The sequence below is a fragment of the Muntiacus reevesi genome, chromosome 7 (assembly GCF_963930625.1).
Source record: "Muntiacus reevesi chromosome 7, mMunRee1.1, whole genome shotgun sequence".
Lineage (NCBI taxonomy): Eukaryota > Metazoa > Chordata > Mammalia > Artiodactyla > Cervidae > Muntiacus > Muntiacus reevesi.
In genome coordinates, this window is record NC_089255.1 from 16,745,665 (window position 1) to 16,767,098 (window position 21,434).

Genomic DNA, 21,434 nt, shown 5'->3' on the forward strand with positions numbered 1-21,434 from the left:
AGATTGGGCACTGGGGGTAAAGCAAGTCTTTGGTGCGAAAGACTGTCCCTCATATCCTGGACCAACCAGTGCCAATAATGGTCCCCACGTTTCCAAACTCATCCTTGGCTGAGTTCCAAGGGACTAAGAGCCGTATCTGTACCTTTGGGTACAGATCTTTACTTCAGCAAAGACACTGTATACAGTAGGGTTTGTCACAGCATCAGTGCTATCCACATAAGTGCTCAGTCGTGTCTGACTCTTTGCAGCCCCATGGACTATAGCCTGCCAGGCTCCTCTTGTTCACAGGATTTCCCAGGCAAGAATACTGGAGTGGGTTGCCATTTCCTCCTCCAGGGGATCTTCCCAACCCAGGGATCGAACCTGAGTCTCCTGCACTGCAGGTGGATTCTTCACCACTGAGCCACCTGAGAAGCCCTGCTATACACATTTGGGGCTAGATAAACTCTGCTGGGTGGGACTGTTCCAGGCATTGTAGAGTTTTTAGCAGCATCCCTGGCCTCCTCCCACTAGATGCCCATCATTCATACTCATAAGGCTCCTGGGACGATTACCAACTATTGTATAAATTATTAATCTCGGTAAGTGGAAAGAGTTCTAGTCCAAAACAGGGTCCCTTCTCATTTCTTTTCACTTTTTCTTCTCCCACATTGATTGATAGTGGGAAAGGGAGATGAGATATAAGAGTCAGAATTGTATATGTCAGGAATTCTAGAAACAATCAGTTCAGTCCAAACTTGTATAGAACAACATAAACACTCACCTGTCACATGTTTATGTGCCAAATAAGACTAGAAAGTTTTATTTAAAACACAAAGCAAAGAGAAATAAACAAAATAAATCATCCTTACCAATGAGCTTAGGGAGCTCACTGGTCCAATGTCTGTTACCTCAAACGACTGGCATAGCAGGGACTGGTACATGATAGATGCCCAGTAAAATCTAGAGACAATAAGAATCTCACTGGTTTCCCTGCATGTGTTTCAAGACTTCATATTACAGAGTCCCCTGGCTGGGGCTGTGGGCCTGCTTCAGTGTGGGCAGGATTGGGGGGAGGGGCAGTGGCGGGCAAAGTGCTGACCTACAACCGGGAGGTGGGGTGGGCAGCAGCTCAAGCAGTGGTCAAGAGGCACCCAGTGGGTCCCTAGCTGTTGCCCGCTCCTCAGCCAGGAAGGCAGCCGGAAGGCTCTGAACCTTCCCTGTCACTCTGGCCCACTCAATAACTACAGGTCTTACCATCTTTGGGGTGGGTGGTTTTCAAGGAGTCCTGTGTGTGCATGCTCAGGGTGCTTTAGTCATGCCTGGCTCTTTGTGACGCTTTGGATTGTAGCCCACCAGGCTCCGCTCTCTGTCCATTGGATTCTCCAGGCAAGAATACTGGGGTGGGTTGCCATGCCCTCCCCCAGGGAATCTTCCCCGACCCAGGGATCAAACCTAGGTCTCCTCCATCTCCTGCATCGGCAGGCAGGTGCTTTATACTGTTGCCACCTGGGAAGCCCATGAAGGAGTCCCAGCTGTTGCTTACTTCCTCTAACAAACAGGTCAAGTGTCAAGATTTTGGTAGCTAAAGGGACAAAGTGAGAAGTGGCCAACCTTCCCCTTCCCCGCATCTAAACCATCTAGATGGCATCTGCTAAACCATCTTTTAGGAAATGTGGCCACAGGCTGCCTCCAGGTGGAAATCTTCCCCTCAGGGCCTGGTCCAGAGCCCAGCATCCTCTGGTTATGAGGAACAACCTGCCGGGATTCGTGTAGCTCTATCTGGTTCCAGGCTTGGCCTCCAGGCTACAAGGTGACCATGGATGGGTCACTCAGAGCAAGTCCCCTCTCATCTCTCCTTTCCACCACGGGGAGCAGTTCTTGCCTCCTAACCCCACCCACAAGTCAACCAAGAGTCAGCAGAACAAGATACAGAATGTTCCAGAGGTTTGGGATATCAGCCTTCAGGCCCTCTCCTGGGGTCCAGAGTCAATGAAGAGCAGCCTCTCTGAGAGGCAGAAAGGACTCTGGCCCATCATGGGTCAGGACTATATAGGGTTGGGGGGTAGGGGAGGAAGGTGGTGTCACCCTTGGTCCCTATTCTTGGGTCTGGGGATTTTTTTTTCTGGGGGGAAGTGGGGGTGGAGAAAGCATGTAAATCCCATCCCTCCCAGCTGAGACTGTCCCCTGCCATGGGCGACACCGCCCTCCTGGTCTCTCCACCACATGGAAGTAGGAACTGAGCCTTGGTTATCTCTAAACCGGTGGCTCAGTGGTAAAGAATCCTCCTGCAATGCAGGAGACAAGGGAGAATTGGGTTCCACTGCTGGGTTGGGAAGATCCCCAGGAGAAGGCAATGGCAACCCACTCCAGTACTCTTGCCTGGAAAATCCCATGGATGGAGGAGCCTGGTGAGCTGCAGTCCACGCGGTCGCTAAGAGTCAGACATGACTGAGCGACTTCACTTTCACTTTTCATTTTCATGCATTGGAGAAGGAAATGGCAACCCACTCCAGTGTTCTTGCCTGGAGAATCCCAGGGACAGCGGAGCCTGGTGGGCTGACGTCTATGGCGTCGCACAGAGTCGGACACGACTGAAGCGACTTAGCAGCAGCAGCAGCCAGTATTATTCTTGCCTGGGAAATCCCATGGACAGAGGAGCCTGGCAGCTACAATCCACGGGGTTGCAAAGAGTCAGACACGACTAGGCAACTAAGCACACAGACCAATCCAAACCTGAGTTCAGCATACACCAGAGGGTCAAAGAATGAACAGGCAAACTGTTCCCTAAACGACTTTAATTTTTTAATGTTTATTTTTTTGAGGGTGGTGACTGAGGATGGGAAGCTCTGCAATAGAAAGTTGGCCTGATAGAACACTCTTAACAGCAATAATAATAATAGCTAACATCCACAGATCCAGCTGTTCTGAGCATTTTACATGTGTGAGCTCACAAGAACCCTATAGGGAAGGCACTTTCTATAAATCTCCAGTTTTCAGATGGAGAAACTGACGCCTGGCAATTAAGCAACTTCACTAAACGACTTCCTACCAAGAAGCCAAATTTCGACATTTTGAGAGAGCTCAGAGAAGCATTTTTGAAAGAAAAACTACTGTCAGGGTTAATAATTGACAGCATTTCCGATTAGAACAGCTGTTAAAACAGCATTTGATCCAATTCAAACAAGCTCTAAACATCACTTCCAAGAAAGGAAAGAAAAAAAGAATCAAGACGTGTGACTTCAACAATCAGGACAGGTCAGAAATCACAAATTGGAACTAGAGCCTATGTTGGAAAACTCCTCCTGGCAATGCCAGGCATCCCGTTATCAATATGGCAGCTGGGGCTCGCAGGGTAGACCTCCTCCCTTCTTCCCTCCATCTCGGCCTCAGCAAAGCCACAGCCTTTGAGTCAGAGCCTCGGAGGAGAACCTGGGGGGAGGCGAGTGCCAGGCAGCCGGAAGATGGCTTCCTTTGGAAAAAGGTGTTTGGGGAGCCTGGTGCTGCCTTTCAAAGTTTCTTTTCAAGTGTGATTCAAAGAAGGCAGCTTTGCTGGTGGAAAAACATCATTCCTCAGAAGGAACTAATCTACTCAACACAGAGAAGCGTGCACAGAGATCCTGCGAAATCCGGAGTCTGCGCTCCCAACTGGCTCTGGCTGCAGAAGGAACATCTGCCCCGCGTCTCCATCGTCTCCATCGAGACTGTTAAGCAAATAAATGTCGGAACACAGGCTAGTTAGGGGACGAGTGTAATTTCCCCAAGAGCTGTCTGCTCACTGTGCCTTAGGAACTCCCATTCACACGATCATCTCATTGTAGTAGGACCTCTGAGCATCCTGCTATCAAGAGGGCTTTCTCAAAGTACACTGCTCCAGTCACACCCGGCCACTCCTGTTTGCTGCAGTTCCCATCCTTCTGACCTTTGACCCAGGACACTTAAGGGAGCTGGAACCTGCCCTTGGCCCACACCCTCAGCAGCCTCTTGCTCCTGGTCTGCAGCCTTCAGCCCGTCTTCGGCTTTTCTTTTTAATTTAAATGCCTGCTCAAGAAACAGCTGACAGCCACTTCCCCCGGACCAAGTCTCTGGTATTTAAACTGCCGGTACTGATCAGGTCTAGAAAATGCAGACCTCATTCTAACCTCAGCCAAATACAAACAAGGAGCGGGAGGAGCCTGACTGCTTTAGAGTTCTGAACCCTGAGCCACACAGAAATGACCTGCGTGGCTTTGGGCAAATCCTTTCCCTCATCTGGGCTTCAATTTTATTGTCTCCAAAACAGGGGGACGATAATAAGATCCAAGAGCCATCGTTTATAGAGTCTGAGAATACTAAACGCTCCCAAGTGGCTCTGTGACACAGGGATTCCTCCAGAAAGCTCAGAAAAATAGAGCCGAGCATGAGTTTAAAGGATGAGCAAAGAAGAGGCAAGCCACCTCGAAATGTGGATGGATCTCGAAATGTGGATGGATGCTGAATGGTGTGGACTAGACTGGGGCTGGCTGGGGCTTGGTCCCCGGGACCAGTCTTCATGGCACGCGAACCATTCCAGTGTGTCCATCAGCCAAACTGCCCAGGAACAGTCACAGAGCAGGCAAAAGCAGGGATGTCCTATCCTATCTGTAAGCGTCCGGCTGGCTGCTCCTATCTGGGTTCTTTCCATGATTCAAAAGGAGCTGCAGCCAGCCAGGAAAGGGCTCCTCAAGGTGTTTCATTCAGCAGGAAAAAACTACTGCCTCTCTGTGAGGCAGCCAAGCGGCCACTCCTGGGTTCCTGCTTTTGCTTCTAAAACAAGGACTTCTTCACCAGACAACCATGCAGGCTCTTGGAAAGAGCTGTGTGATTCTGGAGATGCGTTTGTGGATGTGTGTGAGAAAGATGAGCTGAGGAAAAGATACCTCCGTGAGACATGAGTTATATTCCAAGCCACATGGAATGCTGGCTTTCTCACCAGCTCCGTGTCTGACAAGCCATTTGACCTCTGAAGAGTCACACCCTGGTGGCTGGGCCTTCTTGCAGCATGTATGTCTGGGGTGGCCACTTCAGTCTGCTCTGAGGTTCTTGAATTTGAATCCGGTTTTACCTAGCTCTCTGACTTAAGTCCTGGGGTGTTCAAAGCAAGTCTATCTCATCTTGAAGTAACATCACAGGGGCACAGGGAGAGGTCAGAGGCCACGCAGAAGGTGGAAGCGCCAGCGGCCAGGTGCCACAGTCATCCAGCAATCAAATGTTAGATGATTCCAGAACAATGCATCCGAGCACTTTTACTTTAAAATATCCCATTGCACTTCCTAGGCAATTCTAAATTGATAGGCCCTCGATTATTGGACTACAAGATGAAATTCCTTGCCAGGCAGTTTCTCCTCGGACCAAACTCAGAGAGCACTGAAATAAAATAAGTGGGTGTTTTATCACCAGAGAGAAGGAAGTCCAGGGAGGGATGAGGCCTCCACCAGCAAAAGCCGGGGCGGGGCTGCCAGGCCGCGCTCCATCCCTACCATGTACAGGCTCAACCAGAGAACAGTCCACGGTATCTTTAAGAAGAGGGTGAATAAATGACCCACTGAGCAGCCAGGGAGATAATGACCCCTGCTCCTGGGGGCTGGGGAGGTTTACATCACAGATCACTCAATGATAGGCGAGCCTCCTTAAAGGCCCTTTTAGCACTGACATATTGATCAAATTATATATAACTACAACGCCATTAAATATTTATGCTTCTGAGGAAGCCTGCTGAATTCTTTATGCTGGGAGGGCTTGGAACAAGCAAAGGCCCAGTCCTGGTATGACCCTGATGCTCTGTCTCCTGGGGGAGGGAAGGGACGCTGCTGGGGGCTGGCATCTGACTGGCCCCCATGCCCTTCACACAGAATAAGGATGGCAGCCCTTATCCAGCAAGGGCAAATGAAAGGCGAGGGAGTCTTGAGGACTAGGTGTGACATGACCCTGCCGTGTGCTCTGCTGAAAGGAATCTCACCTTCCTTTTCTGTGCTCACCAGAAACCTTAGACATTTTCTGCCAAGAGTCCAGGGAAGAAGGGAATTGGGAATAGGGATGCCAAGTGAGGAAGTGAGGGAGTGGTGTGAAGTGGGGGTCGGGGGTGGGAGGGACAGAGTTAGTGTCTAGGCCACTAACCCTGGAAAGAGTTGGCAATGCAATGTCCAGAGACCTGCATGCCTGTCCCAGGGTGTCCTGCGCTAGGACCTCAGCTTCTGTTGCATAAATGAGGCAGATTTGGGTTCAGGACAATAATCAGTGCTCTCAAAACCAAATTCGGTGCTATGTGGAAGCGAGTACCCTGTCCTGGAGAGCATTCAACTCCAACCCTACAGACACACAGGGGTGGACACCACTCCATGGGAAGGACCTGCAAATCTGACAGCCAAGTCCCTCTCTGCCTCTAAGACTTTCATTTCTCAGACTCTCGGTTTCCATCCACCAGGCTTCCTGTTAACAAGATCCAATAATCTTTAAATATTTGTTCTCTTTAATTTCTTGGTTTCTAAAACACATTAAACTCTGCCTGCCTCCCACCCCTACTCCAGGGAATGGTCCTCAAAGAGCCTGCTTGTGTAGATGGAACAGGGAAAGTCTTTTCAAATTACAGCTTCTCCCAACACTGTCCATTCATCCCAGGCAGGACCAACCCACCAACCTTCTCCCCGTCTCTCCCTCCCCTCTCCATCTCTCCCTCCCCTCCCTCCCCTCAGATAACCCCCAAGCCCCCTCCCCCACCTTCCCAGACTCCATTCGCCAGCTCCTGCCAGGAGGAAAAATTCTCAATTCATCCCCTTGGGGTTGCCATGGCAACCCCCAGCCACCTAATCCCCCTTGGAACATTATGCAAATCTCCCTTTGCCCCTCAACAGGCTGTAAAAGTCACATTACCCTTGCAGAGGCAGCTCGTTAAATTTTGGGGGTCTCCCTTGTAAGGTCAGTGCTACAAATGAAGCACTGGCTATGAATTTTAAGGATGGGGCTCTCTGGGAAACCTGGGGGGGTGGGGGGTGCAGAAAGGGAAAAGCAGGATGTCAAGAGTATTCCTTAACAGACTGACTGTGGGCAGAAACAGCCCCATTTTACCCTCACCACCAAGTTCACAACCTAAGAGCAAGTCCTTTTCCTAGTTTAAAAGTGTCAGAGGGGCCTCGCTTCCCCAGACAAAGATGGCAGGAGCGGTGGCATTTCATAGGCCGTAAAAACCAAGATCAGGTATTTAGGAACTTGTTTATATGATCGGCTCCCTCTCAGGCTGGCCTCCTCCCAAACCGCCAGCACATTCAACATCTCATTTTACAGATGAAGAAAACAAGGCCCAGAGAGGGCCTGGCTGCCCAAGGCCACACAGCAAGGCAGTGGCTCCAGAGCCAGACCTCTCCCTCCTCCATCACGGGTTCTCAAGCAGGGCAGCTTTGGCTCCCCCGGGGACATCTGGCAGTGTCTAGAGACATTCTGGAGTGTCACAACTGAAGTAGTGCTACTGGAATTAGGAGGTAGAGGAATGCTGCTGAACATCCCAGGACAACCCCACCACAAAGAATTATCCGGCCCCCAAATGCCAACAGTGCCCAGGGTGAGAAACCCTGGTCTACGCATCACTGACTCTCACATTTCACTGAATTCGTAAAAGCGCTGTCTGAGGACTTCCCAGCACTGGAGTTGAAGCCCTGACATACAGGTGGGTCTGGAGGTGGGCCAGTGGGCAGACCACAAAAGACCACACCTTGATGTGGCCTCTGGATAAAGATCATTGGTCCAAATGAAACAAGCCTAGTTCCCAGTTCTGAACCCGCCCCTGGTCAACCATGAGACTGCAATCCAGTCACTTAAACTCTTGAAACACCCGTGTTCCTACTGTGAGGTGGGGCTTAAGGTGTCTACATGGTAGGGCTGGCATGGTAGAACCAACCAGTCCCAGACGAGAAAGGGCTCTGGGAAGTCCTATGACAGCAGCAACGCCAAGGAGCTGGTCCTCGCTCTCAGGCCTTGGCAGCCTTGGGGGCTGTCCCGCTGTGAGAAGCCCTGCTGAGGTCTCCCCACACACAAAGGGGGTGCTATGCTAAGCACTCAACACACATCATCTCACATCATCCTCAAAACACTCTATAAATGCACAGGCCCATATACGATGCCGCCGGCCACAAGTGGCTGGTGAATGTTCACTGAAGTCAACTTGAAACTCAGCTCCTCTGTCACAGCAAACACATTTCAAGGCTCAAGAGCCCCATGGGGCTGGTGGCCACCATACTGGACAATAAGACACACTTCCACGAGTGCAGAAAGTTCTGTCAGGCAACACTGCTCTAAAGGTAGGCAAGCATCCTCATCACCTCCGTTACAAATTCAAGTTCACAGAAGACAAAGGGGCCGCCCCAAGTCCCACAGCCAGTAGACCCTGATTGAGGACTCAAACCTGTCTGTCTGACTCCAAAGCCTGCCTCTTAGCCACCAGGACAGGCCAGCTCCCAGATCACGGTACTCTGCCCCTAATTTCCCAGGATCCCCGCTTTGAGAACCAGCTGATTTCTCATGAAGAAACTCTGATTCCACTGGCACCTTTGTGAAAAAGGATTTACCAATGACCCATCCCCTGGAGGCCTGGGAAATGCCCAATGTTCCTGCAGAACCAGAGGACTGAGAAAGGGGCGTGGTCAGAGGGACACAGAGGGAGAGCCAGGGAAAGGTGGTCTTTTGAGAAGCGGGGGTTGGAGCCAGGTAAGAGATGAGAGGGAAAACCAAAAAATGGCTAACAAAGGGACTTCCCTGGTGTTCCAGTGGCTAAGACTCCAAGCTCCAAAGCAGGGAACCTGGGTTTCATCTCTGGTGAAGGAACTAGATCCCACATGCCACCAGCTAAGTCCCAGCACAGACAAATGAATAATAAAAAAAATTTTTTTTAAAAGGCTAAGAGAGATGATCATATACACACATACACACACAAACACTACCACCTTAAGGAATTCCTGCAGGCTGAGCTCCATGGTGCCACACACACTTCCCAGGTGACACGGCCAGAGCCAAGCCAACAGGGGGAGGACCCTGGCAAGGGCAGGGTGCCTCTCTGGGGCTCTAATGCTCCTCATTTCTGGCTGGCTTTGTAGAGAGTTGTTCCCCTGGGATGAAGTGTGAGGCCTCAGGAAACAGCGTCCATGACCTCAGTCCCTCCAGAGTCACGCCCTAGGACTCCTGCTCTTAGGCCAAGTAAGATGACGCCAGACTGCAGCCCTCTCCATGGGTGATGGAGCTCTGAGGAAGCATCCCCGTCTCTTCTCAGAGGAAGGCTTTAAGGAGATGCTAAAGCACCCAATGCCCGATCAGACCCTGGCCAGCTCACCACCTCCATCTGCCCCATCTCATCGGTATTATCTTCCCACCAGACTATTCAGCCCCTCATCTCCAGACCATCTGGTATCACCTGCAGCTTCTCCCCGGCTTCCCCACTGGCTCAGCAGTCAAGAATCTGCCTGCAATGGAGTAGACGCAGATTCACTCCCTGGATCGGGAAGATCCCCCAGAGGAGGGCATGGCAACCCACTTCAGTATTCTTGACTAGAGAATGCCATGGACAGAGGAGCCTGGCGGGCAACAGTCCATAGGGCCACACACAGTTGGACGGGACTTTAGCGGATGCACACAGCTTCTCCCAGGCCCGTGTGTCTGCCTGATGTCTTCCTGGGCAACAGTGCCTGTACTGGGCCCCACCTCAGCTGGAGGACGGACTCCTGTCCTGGTTCCCCAGTCTACGCTAAACTGCCTTGCTCCTCCCCAGCAGATATCACCACTGATTCCCAAAGCATCTGCCAGGATGTTCAGTTTCAAACCAGGAGGAGAACAGATCTGTTAAGGGCTCTCCGTTAAGAAGTCCTGGGAGGCTGCATAGGGGCCCCTCCTCCAACCCTCCCTCACCATAGTCCTCACTGGGTGGTGAAGGCGTCTAAAACCAAAGGAAGCCTCCTCAGCTGACCAGGCAGGAAGAATCCCCTCCCCCGCCCCTTGTTGTAAAGAGTTGGAAAGAACTCTTTTTGCGTTTGAGTGAAGACGTAGCCTTCCAGTGCAAACTAAAAAGTCCTCATTCAGAATTAAAAGAAAAAAAAAAAAGTCGAAGAGCTGTGAACAATGGTTATCTAGGATTTAAAAGGGCAATGAGATAAGGCCCCAGCACTTGGAACTCCAGGCCCATATAGACAGATAGCTAAGGCATGACAAGCATCATAGAATAAGTTACCTCCAAGCCATTAACCCTTGCTTCCTGCTGCTCGGGTCCTCCTATAATCTAAATCCAGCATGCCTTCCCGGCTCTTCCCCATTCCTTATCCCCTCATACCTCTCCTTTATCATCTTTCCCCAACTATCTGGTTCTTCACCCCTCTCCTTTCTTCCCCTCTCACACCATCCTGCTTAATCCTATTAAAGACACGTTGAACTACAGGTTTATGACACATAGTTCTTCCTACAATCGTGACTTTTGCAGCCACAGGCCTCTCTCAGAAACCTGAGAAAACCTGGCAACCTTCCCAGGTCTGTGATGTTATACAGGGTCAGGGAGAGCCCCCCCCCCAAAACTGGAATGTAACAATCCTGGTCTGCGCATGATTATGCGTGCTCAGTTGCTAAGTCATGTCTGACTCTTTGCGACCCCATGGACTACACAGTCGATAGAATTCCCCAGACCAGAATACGAGAGTGGATAGCCATTCCCTTCTCCAGGGGATCCTCCATACCGAGGAATCAAACCGGGGTCTCCTGCATTGCAGGCGGATTCTTTACCAACTCAGCTACCAGAGAAGCCCCATAGCCCGCCAGGCCCCTCTCTATCCACAGGATTTCCCAGGCAAGAATAATGGAGTGGGTTGTCATTTCCTCCTCCAGGGGACCTTTCTAACCCAGGGATCGAACCTGTGTCTCCTGCATTGGCAGGCGGATTCTTTACCGCTGAGCCACCACGGAAGCCCAACAGTACGAGTCTTCCCCCAAAATACACACTGTGCACCCACGACCAGCTCAGAAGCCTCTGTGAATACAAAATGGTCCTGTCCCTCGCGGCGCCCACAGCCTCACTGCTGCCCCACACGCTCCCCTCCCACCCCAGCCCCAGTTTAAGAACACAGCCCAGTGCAACCATCAAGTATACAGGTCATCTTCACACCCCAGGCCTTTCCTGCCACGCTCTGACGCTGTCCTCCTGGTGTGTGTTTGTCCTGGACCCACATGCCTGTGACTGTACGTTTCTAAGACAAGAATGTCTTATCTGCTTTGCAAACAAGTGCTCCACAAATGCGAAAGCCTATGTTATTACAGTCTCTAACTACAGATCAGAATTTTCACTGTCTTCAATAAAGGCTTTCTCTTGGTAGCGCCTAGAGGTGGTGGCAGCTGCCCCAGGACCCCACCTGTGTCCCTTGCATGGCAGACGAACAAAATGGGGCCCCTCTAAGAAGACAAGGCCACGGCCACAGCCAGACTCAACCCCAACGGGGCTCCCCACTCACCTCAGCCCCACTGCTAGGAACTTTGTTCTTCCTTCACCCTGTACCGGGTCAGGGAAGGTTTTGGTTATAGCAGTGAAGGGAACCCCTTCTCAAAAGGCTATTGCACCATCAAAGTCATGACGTTGGCGGGGTCAAGTGGAGGGAGATATCTGTTCTCGGGCAGAATCTTCAGGGCTGAGTCAACGAGTCCCCCTGTTAGTCCCCGAAGCTGGGATGAACGTCCCCTGAAGAAGGCAGGTCCCTGCCCTACTCATCCGCATGACTTCCAGATGGACCTCTGTACAGAAGGGCCTCCTAGAATCTGGTTTCAAGGGCTTAGAGGGTTCTAATCTGACTCCCCATAGGCCGATCCCTTTCTCCCCCAGGTGGCCTCTGCCTGCTCATCCACGGTGATGAGATGACATCTTGGAAGCCTGCCCCGTTCCACCCTCACGTTCACCAGGCAACATCCTTAGCCACCGAAGCACTCTACATCACTGCTGGGGAGAACTGCAACTACCCCCATTACCTCCTCCAGAAGACCCTCAGAGGAGGCACCCCACCCCCCCACCGCATACCAAACAGGCTGCTTGCAGTGGATCACACCCCAGACCTTACTTCTGTGGTGGCAGGAAATTCCCCCTTCCCTAAGTTTCTCCTTAGCCTCAACTTGAGAGGGAACATTTCTTTTGAAAGGCAAGAGGGAAAAAAAAACAAAAGCCAAGGGAGAAAAGCAAGGAGAGAAGGGGAGAGAACGCATCTTGGCTGTGAGTCTCCGAGAGCATTTGTTGAAAACAAGATATTGTCCCTTTAAGCATATAAAAACAAGGCCCTTGAGCGCGCAGTTCTCACTCTGGTACACAATTATGGGTGCTTTCAGCTGTCTAGCACTACTTCAAGTGCTCTCTTAAACCAGACTGTCAATGGCATGTTGAAAGCTATTTTGCTGGCTTGCTATCATTAATAGCAAAGTGGAGAGCTGGGCTGATGAGAATTAAATATGGGGGAGGGGGCGGGTCATAACCAGTCATTACAGAATTACCAATATGAGCTAGAAGACAATGCCACTTTGGGGGATAAAGTTCAAACCAGCAGATGATGGTGGGATCGCCGGCAGGGGAGGGAGACAGACTGCAGGGAGCGGCCCCCACCCCACCCCCAGTCCGGCAGATGGACGCGGGCCAGCCTTGGAGAGCCATCTGGGGACGGAGGAGCCACAGAGCAGCGAGTGTGAGCGCCGAGAGGCCTTGGAGATCACTTGGCTGCAACATGTCACCACCTCGCCTCCCGCCCCAAGTGGAGTCCCTCCTCCCCTCCCCCCGCCGGTTCCCAAGACTCGTGGACTTGTGGCTTCCGGGACACACAGCGCTGTGTTCCCAACGGCTGCTGCCGCCCCCAGAGGAGCCTCCGGGGGCGCCCGCCTAATGAACACAGCCCTCCGGCTCAAGTAACAGCCCTTCTGCACAGTCTTCTCCGGTGTACTCTTCTCTGACCCGACTCTCCTTTCCCAGGAAGAATGAGCTGCTCTGTCCCCGGGCGCACCTCCCGTGACACTGGCCCTGTTAGCGCTTACCTCACTGCATTGCAATGACTTATTTAGATGCCCGACTCCCCCGAGGAGGGAAGGGTGTCTGTGAAACCAGCCCCAGCCCACACCCAGCACATCCCAGGCCCCTAAAACTCCGTTTTGGGAATCAGTCCAATCCCCTCATTTGACTGATGAAGAAACTGGATGCTGAGCCAGAGGAGGAAATAGGAGGAAGCCCTGAAAGAGCAACCCCCCACCCAAGTCACAAGGCTCGGGGAATGGGAATTCCACCCTCTGACACCACAGTAATCCTGAGCAAAGAAAAAGCAATGATTTTACTGAGCACCTATTATGTGCAAAGCACCCATAGGAGACCTCAACAGAGGGACTCCCCACAGATACTGAGACTTTCTGCATGCGTATCAGTGGGACACCCCACTGAGGTCTGGCCTGGACCACCTCTCCCCGGTATCCCAGGATTTTGAACAAACGAGATGAAAAACGTCTTCCCCACACAGGAAGAAAAAGGGAATCCATCCCTTGACTGACTTACTCCAACAACAAAAAGGAAACAGAGGATCTCTGACAGACTAGCCGCCTCCAGTATGAGGGGAGGAGGAAGCCACAGACAGAAGGCAGCTAGCTCCGTGCTCCTCCAGGAGCCCCCGGTCCGGCAGGATTCATGAAGAGTCTTCAATGAGGAGCCAGGTCCCCACCCGGGACCAGTTCCCATGATCGGTGGGGGCCACGTGCCCGTCTCCCAGATCACCTCAGTAACAGTGTGGATAAGAAGGAAACGAGCCAGAAAGCACACAGACCCTCACTCTGACAGCTCCATAAACAAGAAGCAATAGGTCCAGAAAAGGCTGGAATGGATGGCAGCCTTGAGGGTCCGGGGGCAGGTTCTTCCCAGGTGGACAGGACAGGGTGAAGGGAGCTTTCAACTTGGTGGACCCCAAAGAGGAGCGAGGGAGGTACCCTACTCCACGGCTGAAGAGGATGAGAGGAGAGACAGCTCTGGAGAAGAGCAACAAGGCAAAAACGTCAGAAGGAAACTGAGGCGTGAGAGGAGGTCCCGGATGCCAGTATTCTGACCAAAATAAATGACACTCAAAGGTATTTTTTCTTAGCTCAACTCAGATGCCACACAAATAGGGACTGCCCTAGTATGAAGAATACGTCCCCTTCAATTTGAGTGTCCCACCTTCTCCCCACCAAGACTGACTCGACTCCCGGGCAGGGTTTTGGTAACTTCATCACTTGCTGATCCCCTCTCGCTCCTCACACCTTCACAGTGGCCACAGAACTTCAAGATGTTATGTCTGAAGATCTTTCAGCCCCAGCCCCTTTTTATGTGGGTGGGAGGGCCCAGAGAGGGGAAGTAATAAATGAAAACGTTCCATCTTCCTTTTCAGCCATGTCCATGGCCAACCCCATGGCCATACCCATCCTCAGGTGAAAGATTCACAGGTTTTATCACCTTACCTTACCTGTGAACCTTATCTCTGGGATTGCTAGTTATTCATTGTGTTTATTACCAGGTGCAATGAATCATTAGTTGTGCAAATAGCTGGTGGTTCAGAAGAGGACCCTGGGCAGGCAGAGACGATTCAGCTGATACGGTTATACAACCCGAAATGCGGGACTTTGGACTTTGTTGTCACCAGGTTTGTAGCCTTAACCTCCTGAGATAATAACGCAGAAAGAAGCAATGGTAATTAAAGACACAGAGTGCTATTAGTTAGTAAACGAGCACTCTTCATTTCTTGAGTTTTGCTAAGAGAGCTGGGCCGGGAGGGAAAGTGGCAAGAGCAGCTCCTCTGGTAACACTGGACTGGATGGATCTGGAAACCTCAGCTCCCCTGCCTGGGCCTTAGTTCCTTCATCTGGACCTTGAAAGGTTTGCAGGAGAAGCCAAAGGGCTCTCCCAGTTAGAACAGAAGGTCAGAGGAAGGGCTGCTTGGTGATGGGAAAGTGGGGGCGTGACACATTCCTCAAATCAATAGGCCTCCAGTGCTCTTCTAAAACCTCAGTGATCACCAGCAAGGGGTGAAAAGATAGCCTGAGCCAGATTCTCAGAGCATCAGTGCCTCAAATCCTATGCACTACAATTGCTCTGGAGCGCCTGTTTCTACACTGGCTTTGTGATTTGTGGCTGACACTGGAGAGTGTCAGCCTCTGTGGGAACAAGATGGGAACTGATGAGCTGGCCAGCCATCATCGACTCCCTGGCCTTGCTGAATCACCCTTGACATCCTGCCTAGAAGCAGAGGCTTGGAGGAGGTGGGTGACCTCTTGAAATCTCAGGCCAGGCCCATGATTCTGTAATCTCTGCTTTGCCACAATTAGGGAGGGAAACCAAGAAGGGGAGGAGAAACCATCGACTGTGTTCTCTGGGATTCATTCTACAGCTTGGAAAAAGAACACAGAGGGAGACGGAGAAACGGCCAGGAAAGGAGCCAGCCACAGTGAGTTTAACCTCTCAGTAAAATAAAGACTAGCTGGATGTACCTCATCAGCTGCCCTCTGTCAATACTCAGGTCCATCTGGCAGAACCTGAGGTTCCCAACTAACAGGCATTTCCCATTGAGCCAACAAAGAAGGGCTCTTGAAAAAAAATATATGGTGGTGGTGTGTGCATGCGAGTGTGTGTATGTATGCATGCGTGTGTGAGCTGGCTGAGGGCTGCCACACTTCCCAAGGTGCTAGCTCTGGAGATCTTCTATTATATAAAAGTACAGACATTCCCCACCCCCACCTCTGAGCTCCAAGATGAAGAATCCAGCCTGTTTGTTCCAGGCAGATGTAATCACACGAACAGTCAAGTCTAGAGGGCAGGACACTGCATGAATAATTCAAGCACTCCAGTCACTTGATTGTGTGTGCAGATAAAACACCAGTCAACCGCTAAACAGGTCAGCTGATAAACTTGTTTGCTCAGGCCTAACCACCATCCGCCAAATGCACCCAAGACCCACACTACAATTAGTGGCCGGTTTTCTTCTGCAGAACCCTAGCAAGCCTAGGGAGTGGCCAGCCCCAGGAGGTCAGGACTGCATTTCTCAGAGCAGGGTTTCTTCACCTCCTTGCCTCTTTGTTCCTACACAGCCACAGGGCGATTTCACCCAACTCAGAGGTTGCCGTAAACCCAGCAAAGGCACTGTGCTCAGAGCACAGACAGTCCTGCTGGGAAGCAAGTGGGAGCTGAGGCTCCAAGGCAAAGGTGAGTGGCAAACAGGGTAAAGTGCTCGGTCTGGAAGCCAGAGGCCCTCATTCAAGTCCCACCTCTGCCCTCCTGGCTTCCCTGAAGCCTCAGTTTCCTCACCTATAAAAAGGGGGCAAAGAACACATCTATCTCCCTCTGGCAGCTGAGAGGATTAAAAGAGATCATGTCACCAAACCTCAGGCATCCTCCCCCTAAGAACCCTGGGTCTGGGGACGGGCCAGAAGCCCCAGATGCACACAGCTGCTCTTTATGTAAACCTCACCACTGAATGTGCTGGGAAGGTGAAAAACTCTTCCTGGGTTCAGAGGGGCCCAGGACTCCAGGAGCAGCTCCGCTCCAACAGCTAAGATGGATTCTTTGTGCCAAAGAACCATCCACTTACAGACACAGGGAACACCACCCATGCAGACCTCAACATGCAATGACATATTACACCTTAATTACGAAGCTCTTAGAAGAACGGCTGCTATAAATTTTAAACCTGGGTGCAATTACCCTCTTTAAACACACCCAAGATAGCAAGCACTGAGGACAAAAAAAGAGGGGTGGAGAATGGGAGGAGGTGGCATCTTGCATAACAACCCAAGGTCCTTGAACACCTGGGACCCCCGTTCCACTTCACACATTCTTAATGAACCAGTCGGATCCAGGCAGTTCCACTTAAAGTAAGGCAGGCTCTAGGCCATACTCCCGAAGACAAACATCTTTATTTACAAACTTGTGTCTGTTTATGATTCTTGTGGGTCAAGAAGTTAAAGCCTGGTAGCCTTTTCCCATGTCTCCCTAAAAAGCTAATCCCTGACTGCCTCCCCAGATTCCTCAACAAACTGAGGCCCCTCTCTGGCTGCCCTTCACCCAACACTGGGGTTCCCTCCAGGAGGGGGAAGGAAACTAGATTCCAAAGGCTCTCTGTGAAGCCACTGGAGCGAGCAGGCAGGAATCTACAAGCATTCCAGAGGTCACCTGCCCTTCTCACCTGCCCTGGGTCCTGCCCCCTTAAAGAGCAAAATTTAAACCTTGTAAACCACTGTTCATTTAGAGCAGAAAATCCATTCAAGTCACGGTCACCAAAGGCTAGAATGAGTCAACAGCCTTCTGAGATTTCAAGAACACCAATTGTTAAAAAGAACAACCGGCCCGCGCCATTTCTCCCTGCCAAGTCAACGCTAATCGCTGGCCAAGCCAAACTATAGGCGGCCTCTCCTCGGAACACAAATATACAAACAGGCCTCTCCCACAGCCCAGCCCAGCGCCCAGGACGAGTTACTGATATGCACTGAGATAAAGGTGTTTGTATTTGCCCGGTTTGAGGTATACTGTTATTAGAAGAGGGACAATACAGGGTAGTTTACATATCCATCACACACCAGCTAAACTGGTTTGACTTCAGGATTTCAAAGCTGAGCTCAACCCCCAGCCATCTCAGAAGTCCTGGCTAGGCTGCTTCTGGCTTGTTACTTCACCTCTCAGCTTCACCCTAGAAAATGGGAATGACCAAGGCAGCCTTTACGTTAAGATGGAGATGAGAAAGTTGCCTCATACACGCAAGGTACCGGGCTGTAATTCATCCTTCATTTATATTTTTAAGTGGTAGGTAACCTGTTTCCTTAAATTTTGACAGCTCAGCCTGGCTTTTAAGACTCTTGAAGTTTAATCTTATCAAGGCAGAACATCACATTTTTGTGCATGCGCACATACACACACACACACACATACACACACACACACACCCTCCTGCCTTTCCTTTTGTAAATTCTACATTAAAACAGATTAAAGCAGCCAGCTACATCTGGGTTACAGGAGTTTGTAAAGCAGATCCTGAAGGGACAACTTTCCTTTTGCTCCCTACCCCTCCAGCAAGATCCAAGACCAGGACAAACTTCACAAGCTCGGATGCTAAAAGCTCAACATGTCTGAGAACTCAGCCAAGCCTCAGACCCTGCCTGTCAAGAGCTGGATCTGTAATTAGATATATATCCTAAAGCACTTACCTGCTTGTGCATCTCAATGTTCAAACCGTAGGACATCTCGTAGTACTAAAAGTAAAAAGAACTGCCGTTAACGCACAACACCAAAATCTGTGTTCCAGAATCATCTTTGGAGAAGGTTTTGGCCAAAGGGTACTTTTAGGATACATTTGCTAAAGAAGTTTAAGTCAAACCCCAAAGCCAGCTACAAAGGGGCTGAAGAGTCATATGAAGGACTCAGGAGTGGTGTTCTCATCTCAACAGAATACCCTAATGTGCAATAAATAGTGTAAGAAGAGTTGGGCCCTCCCTCCCACCAGCCCTGCCTGTGCCATATATCCTGTTTATACAACGCTCGGGTTCAACAGGGAATCATGCGTACACTGGGACCGCTTGCCCTATCAGAGTTATTTAGCAACGTGTCCAAGGTCTCTTATGTGGAGAGCAATGCATGGAGTCCCACAGAAGGGCCTCCAGTGCCGTCCTCACCATCAGAAGATTAAAACTTGCTGGAAGAGACACTGGGAAAAGGGAGGACACGTCTACACACTGCCCCAGGGTCCATGAGATTCTCAGTGGGGTGATCCCTAAGTGAGCATGGAGGCAAAAGGCTCCTCCACTCTCAGGAACCCCTGGGGAGAAAAGAGGGAGGGGGAGAGGTCTTCTGTCCCACTCTGGCTAAATCCCAGGGCTGCAGAGCAGAGAAGTTTCTACACACTCCCAGGAGGTCTCTAAGAATGATTTTTATCCAACCCCAATGTGGGCTGATCCAACCCTATCTTGCTAGTGAAGACAGGACAACCAGCCCTCGGGGAAACCTTCAGAACAAAAATCAAAGGCGCACAAAGGTAGTGTACAAGGAGGGGGGTTGGGTTTCTCTTTCTGCCCCTCCTCTCACCCACCCTCCTCCAAGTGGCCCGGGCTGCCGGAGGCTGGTGAAAAAGGGTCGGATGGCACACTCGGACTACACCCGCTGCGGGGGCTGCCCCGCGGAGGCTGAGCAGGGCTCCCCAGGCCCACGCCACCCTGGCCGGGTCCCAGCCGCCTCTCACCATCACATAATGGCGCTGCATCTCCGTCTTCTCGTTCGCCAGCTTGTCGTACTCCACTTTGAGGCTACGAGGGCAGGAGGAGCCGGCTCAGGCCTGGTGCCTGCACAGCCTCCTCTGGGACCCCAACCCCAGGGCGTCTCAGAGCCACTTGGCCACTTTCCTGACACCCACCCCCGGGGGTACTCCCCTCATCCCGCAGCCTCGGGCGAAGGGGGACGTGGGTCCCCGACACAGGCAGGGGGAGTGTAACAACTTGAAACTTCCCGCGGCCGAGCGAGTGAACTTATCCGGGGCGCGGGGTGGGGTGGGGGCCGGGACCCGGGACCCTGACGCTGGCTCGCGGCCCCTTGCGGCCCCCAGAACCCGGAGCGAGCCGGCTCGCGCCCGGATCCCTCAACTTCCCTCACCCCGGGAGCCGCACGGGGAGCCGGGAGGCTGCCGGCAGCAAAGGGTTAAGGCGCCGCGCTCGGAAAGGGGAAACAAAAGGAGGAGGCCCGGGCTGCCCCGCCGCCCCGGGGTCGAGAGCCCGCTCAGTCCCCGAGGGGTGGCGGCAGGAGCCGCGGCGGGGACGCCCCCGCCCTGCCAGCCCCGGGGCGGCCCCCAGAGGCCTTACCTGTGATATTGAGCTTGAAGGAACTGGAATTCGTCTTTGATCCTGTCACAAGACTCAGCCACCGTGAATTTAAATCCTGGCTGCCCTGGTTGATGGGGAGCCTGAAGCCGGCCAGGACAAGACAGGGGAGGGGCGGGGGCGTCAGACCCGGCTCCAAGCTGCCCAGGCCCCTCAGCTGCTTTCCCCGGTTTCCCCCCGCCCCCACCTCAGCCAAAGGGGCCTCCCACAAAGCCCAGAACCTTCCCAACAAGTTTCTCCGGTCCCCGGCGGGGAGGGGGGCGCCCTAATCTCTCCCTCTCGGCCGCGGGGCTCCTACTGCCAAGTAAGACGGGGACAGAGGAGACAACGAGTGAATGGGGAGACTTAGGCGAGGGGGCGGGGGACAGCATGAAAACAAACAGTTCCCCAGGAACACTGGGAGCCCCTCACGCCATTAGGGCGGAATTAACCTCCTCTCTCTACGGCGCCCCCCCATCCCCATCCTTTGTGTGAGCGCGCGCGCGCGCGCACACACACACACACACACACACACACACACACACGCACACATACCATAAAGGTAGCAACAAGCAAAATGGAGGTGCCAGATAAACTGCCTCGTTTACCCTGCCATGATAGATGCTTAAATAAACCGAGTTGCAATTACTCACCGGATGTCTGCCTTGCGGATACATGGCAGGGAGGGGTCGTGATTCCGAGAGCGTGGAAGCGCAGAGAGCCCGGGCCGGGGAGGTGCGGGGGAGGGGGGAGCCGAACCCGAGCGGGGGGCGGCCGGGAAACCGAGAGCTCGCCCCCGGCCCCCCCAGCCCGATCTCGCACCGAAAGCCCAGAGTCCGGCGCCCGCACCAAGCGGAGACAAAGAGCCGAGGAGCAGGCGGCAAAGTCGTCGGCGGGCGCGGGCTTTGTGCACCTAGGGCTCCGCGAGCTGCGGCCGGCCGCCTTTCCCCCGCTGCGTGGAGCGCGTCAGAGCCGGGGGCTGCGCGGACATCGTCGTCTCCCCGGCGGGTCCGGCGCGGGGTCCCGAGGTCTGGGGGCCCCTCTTGGGGCAAGCGCGGGCGCCCTCCGGTTCACTTAGCGCGTCGCGCCGGGAGGGGGGCGCGCCAGGGCAGCCCCAGCATCCAGGGCGCACGGGTCCGATCCCAGGGGCGGCTCTCGGCGAGAAGAGAAAGGAGGCAGGCACCGAGGTGGCGGCTTGGGGCCGCAGGAGCGCCGGAGGGTGAGGGCGGGAGCCCGGCGCGGGCGCTTCGACGCCCCCCCTCGGAGAGGAAAGCCTGCTGTTCCGTCTGCTACTGCCGCCGCCGCCGTCGCCGCCGCTGCAAGCCCTTCCCAGGGCCGAGGAGGAAACTCCGGGTTCAGTAGGTGGGAATCAACCGCCCTGGCATCCTAACTCCAGTAGGCACTAGAAGCCGACGCAAAGGTGTCCTCGCTGCTCCTAGTCCGAGCGCCGAGTCCCCAGCGAGGAGCGCTCGGTGCCGCCACCGCCGCCTCGGAGCGCGCAGGCAGAAGAGCGCTGGAGGGGAGACGCAGCTCGAGACCCGGGAGCTCTGCGGCTTCCTTCCTTCGCCTCGGCCCGGCTCTCCTCTCCGCGCCCCGACACTCCC

General features: G+C 52.9%; 1 protein-coding gene across 8 annotated transcripts in view; it reads right to left on the reverse strand.

Moving 5' to 3' along the window:
- Positions 1-21,434, reverse strand: part of TLE3 (TLE family member 3, transcriptional corepressor) — a 51,164-nt gene extending 29,730 nt beyond the window's left edge. For all 8 annotated transcript variants that reach the window (XM_065940249.1, XM_065940247.1, XM_065940248.1 and 5 more), the window contains exons 1-4: positions 20,484-21,434; positions 19,834-19,934; positions 19,221-19,284; positions 18,193-18,237 (exon numbers count right to left, since the gene is read on the reverse strand). In XM_065940249.1, coding sequence (XP_065796321.1) covers positions 18,193-18,237; positions 19,221-19,284; positions 19,834-19,934; positions 20,484-20,507 — 234 coding nt within the window. In that variant the 5' untranslated portion in view covers positions 20,508-21,434. The remainder of the gene's footprint in view (positions 1-18,192; positions 18,238-19,220; positions 19,285-19,833; positions 19,935-20,483) is intronic.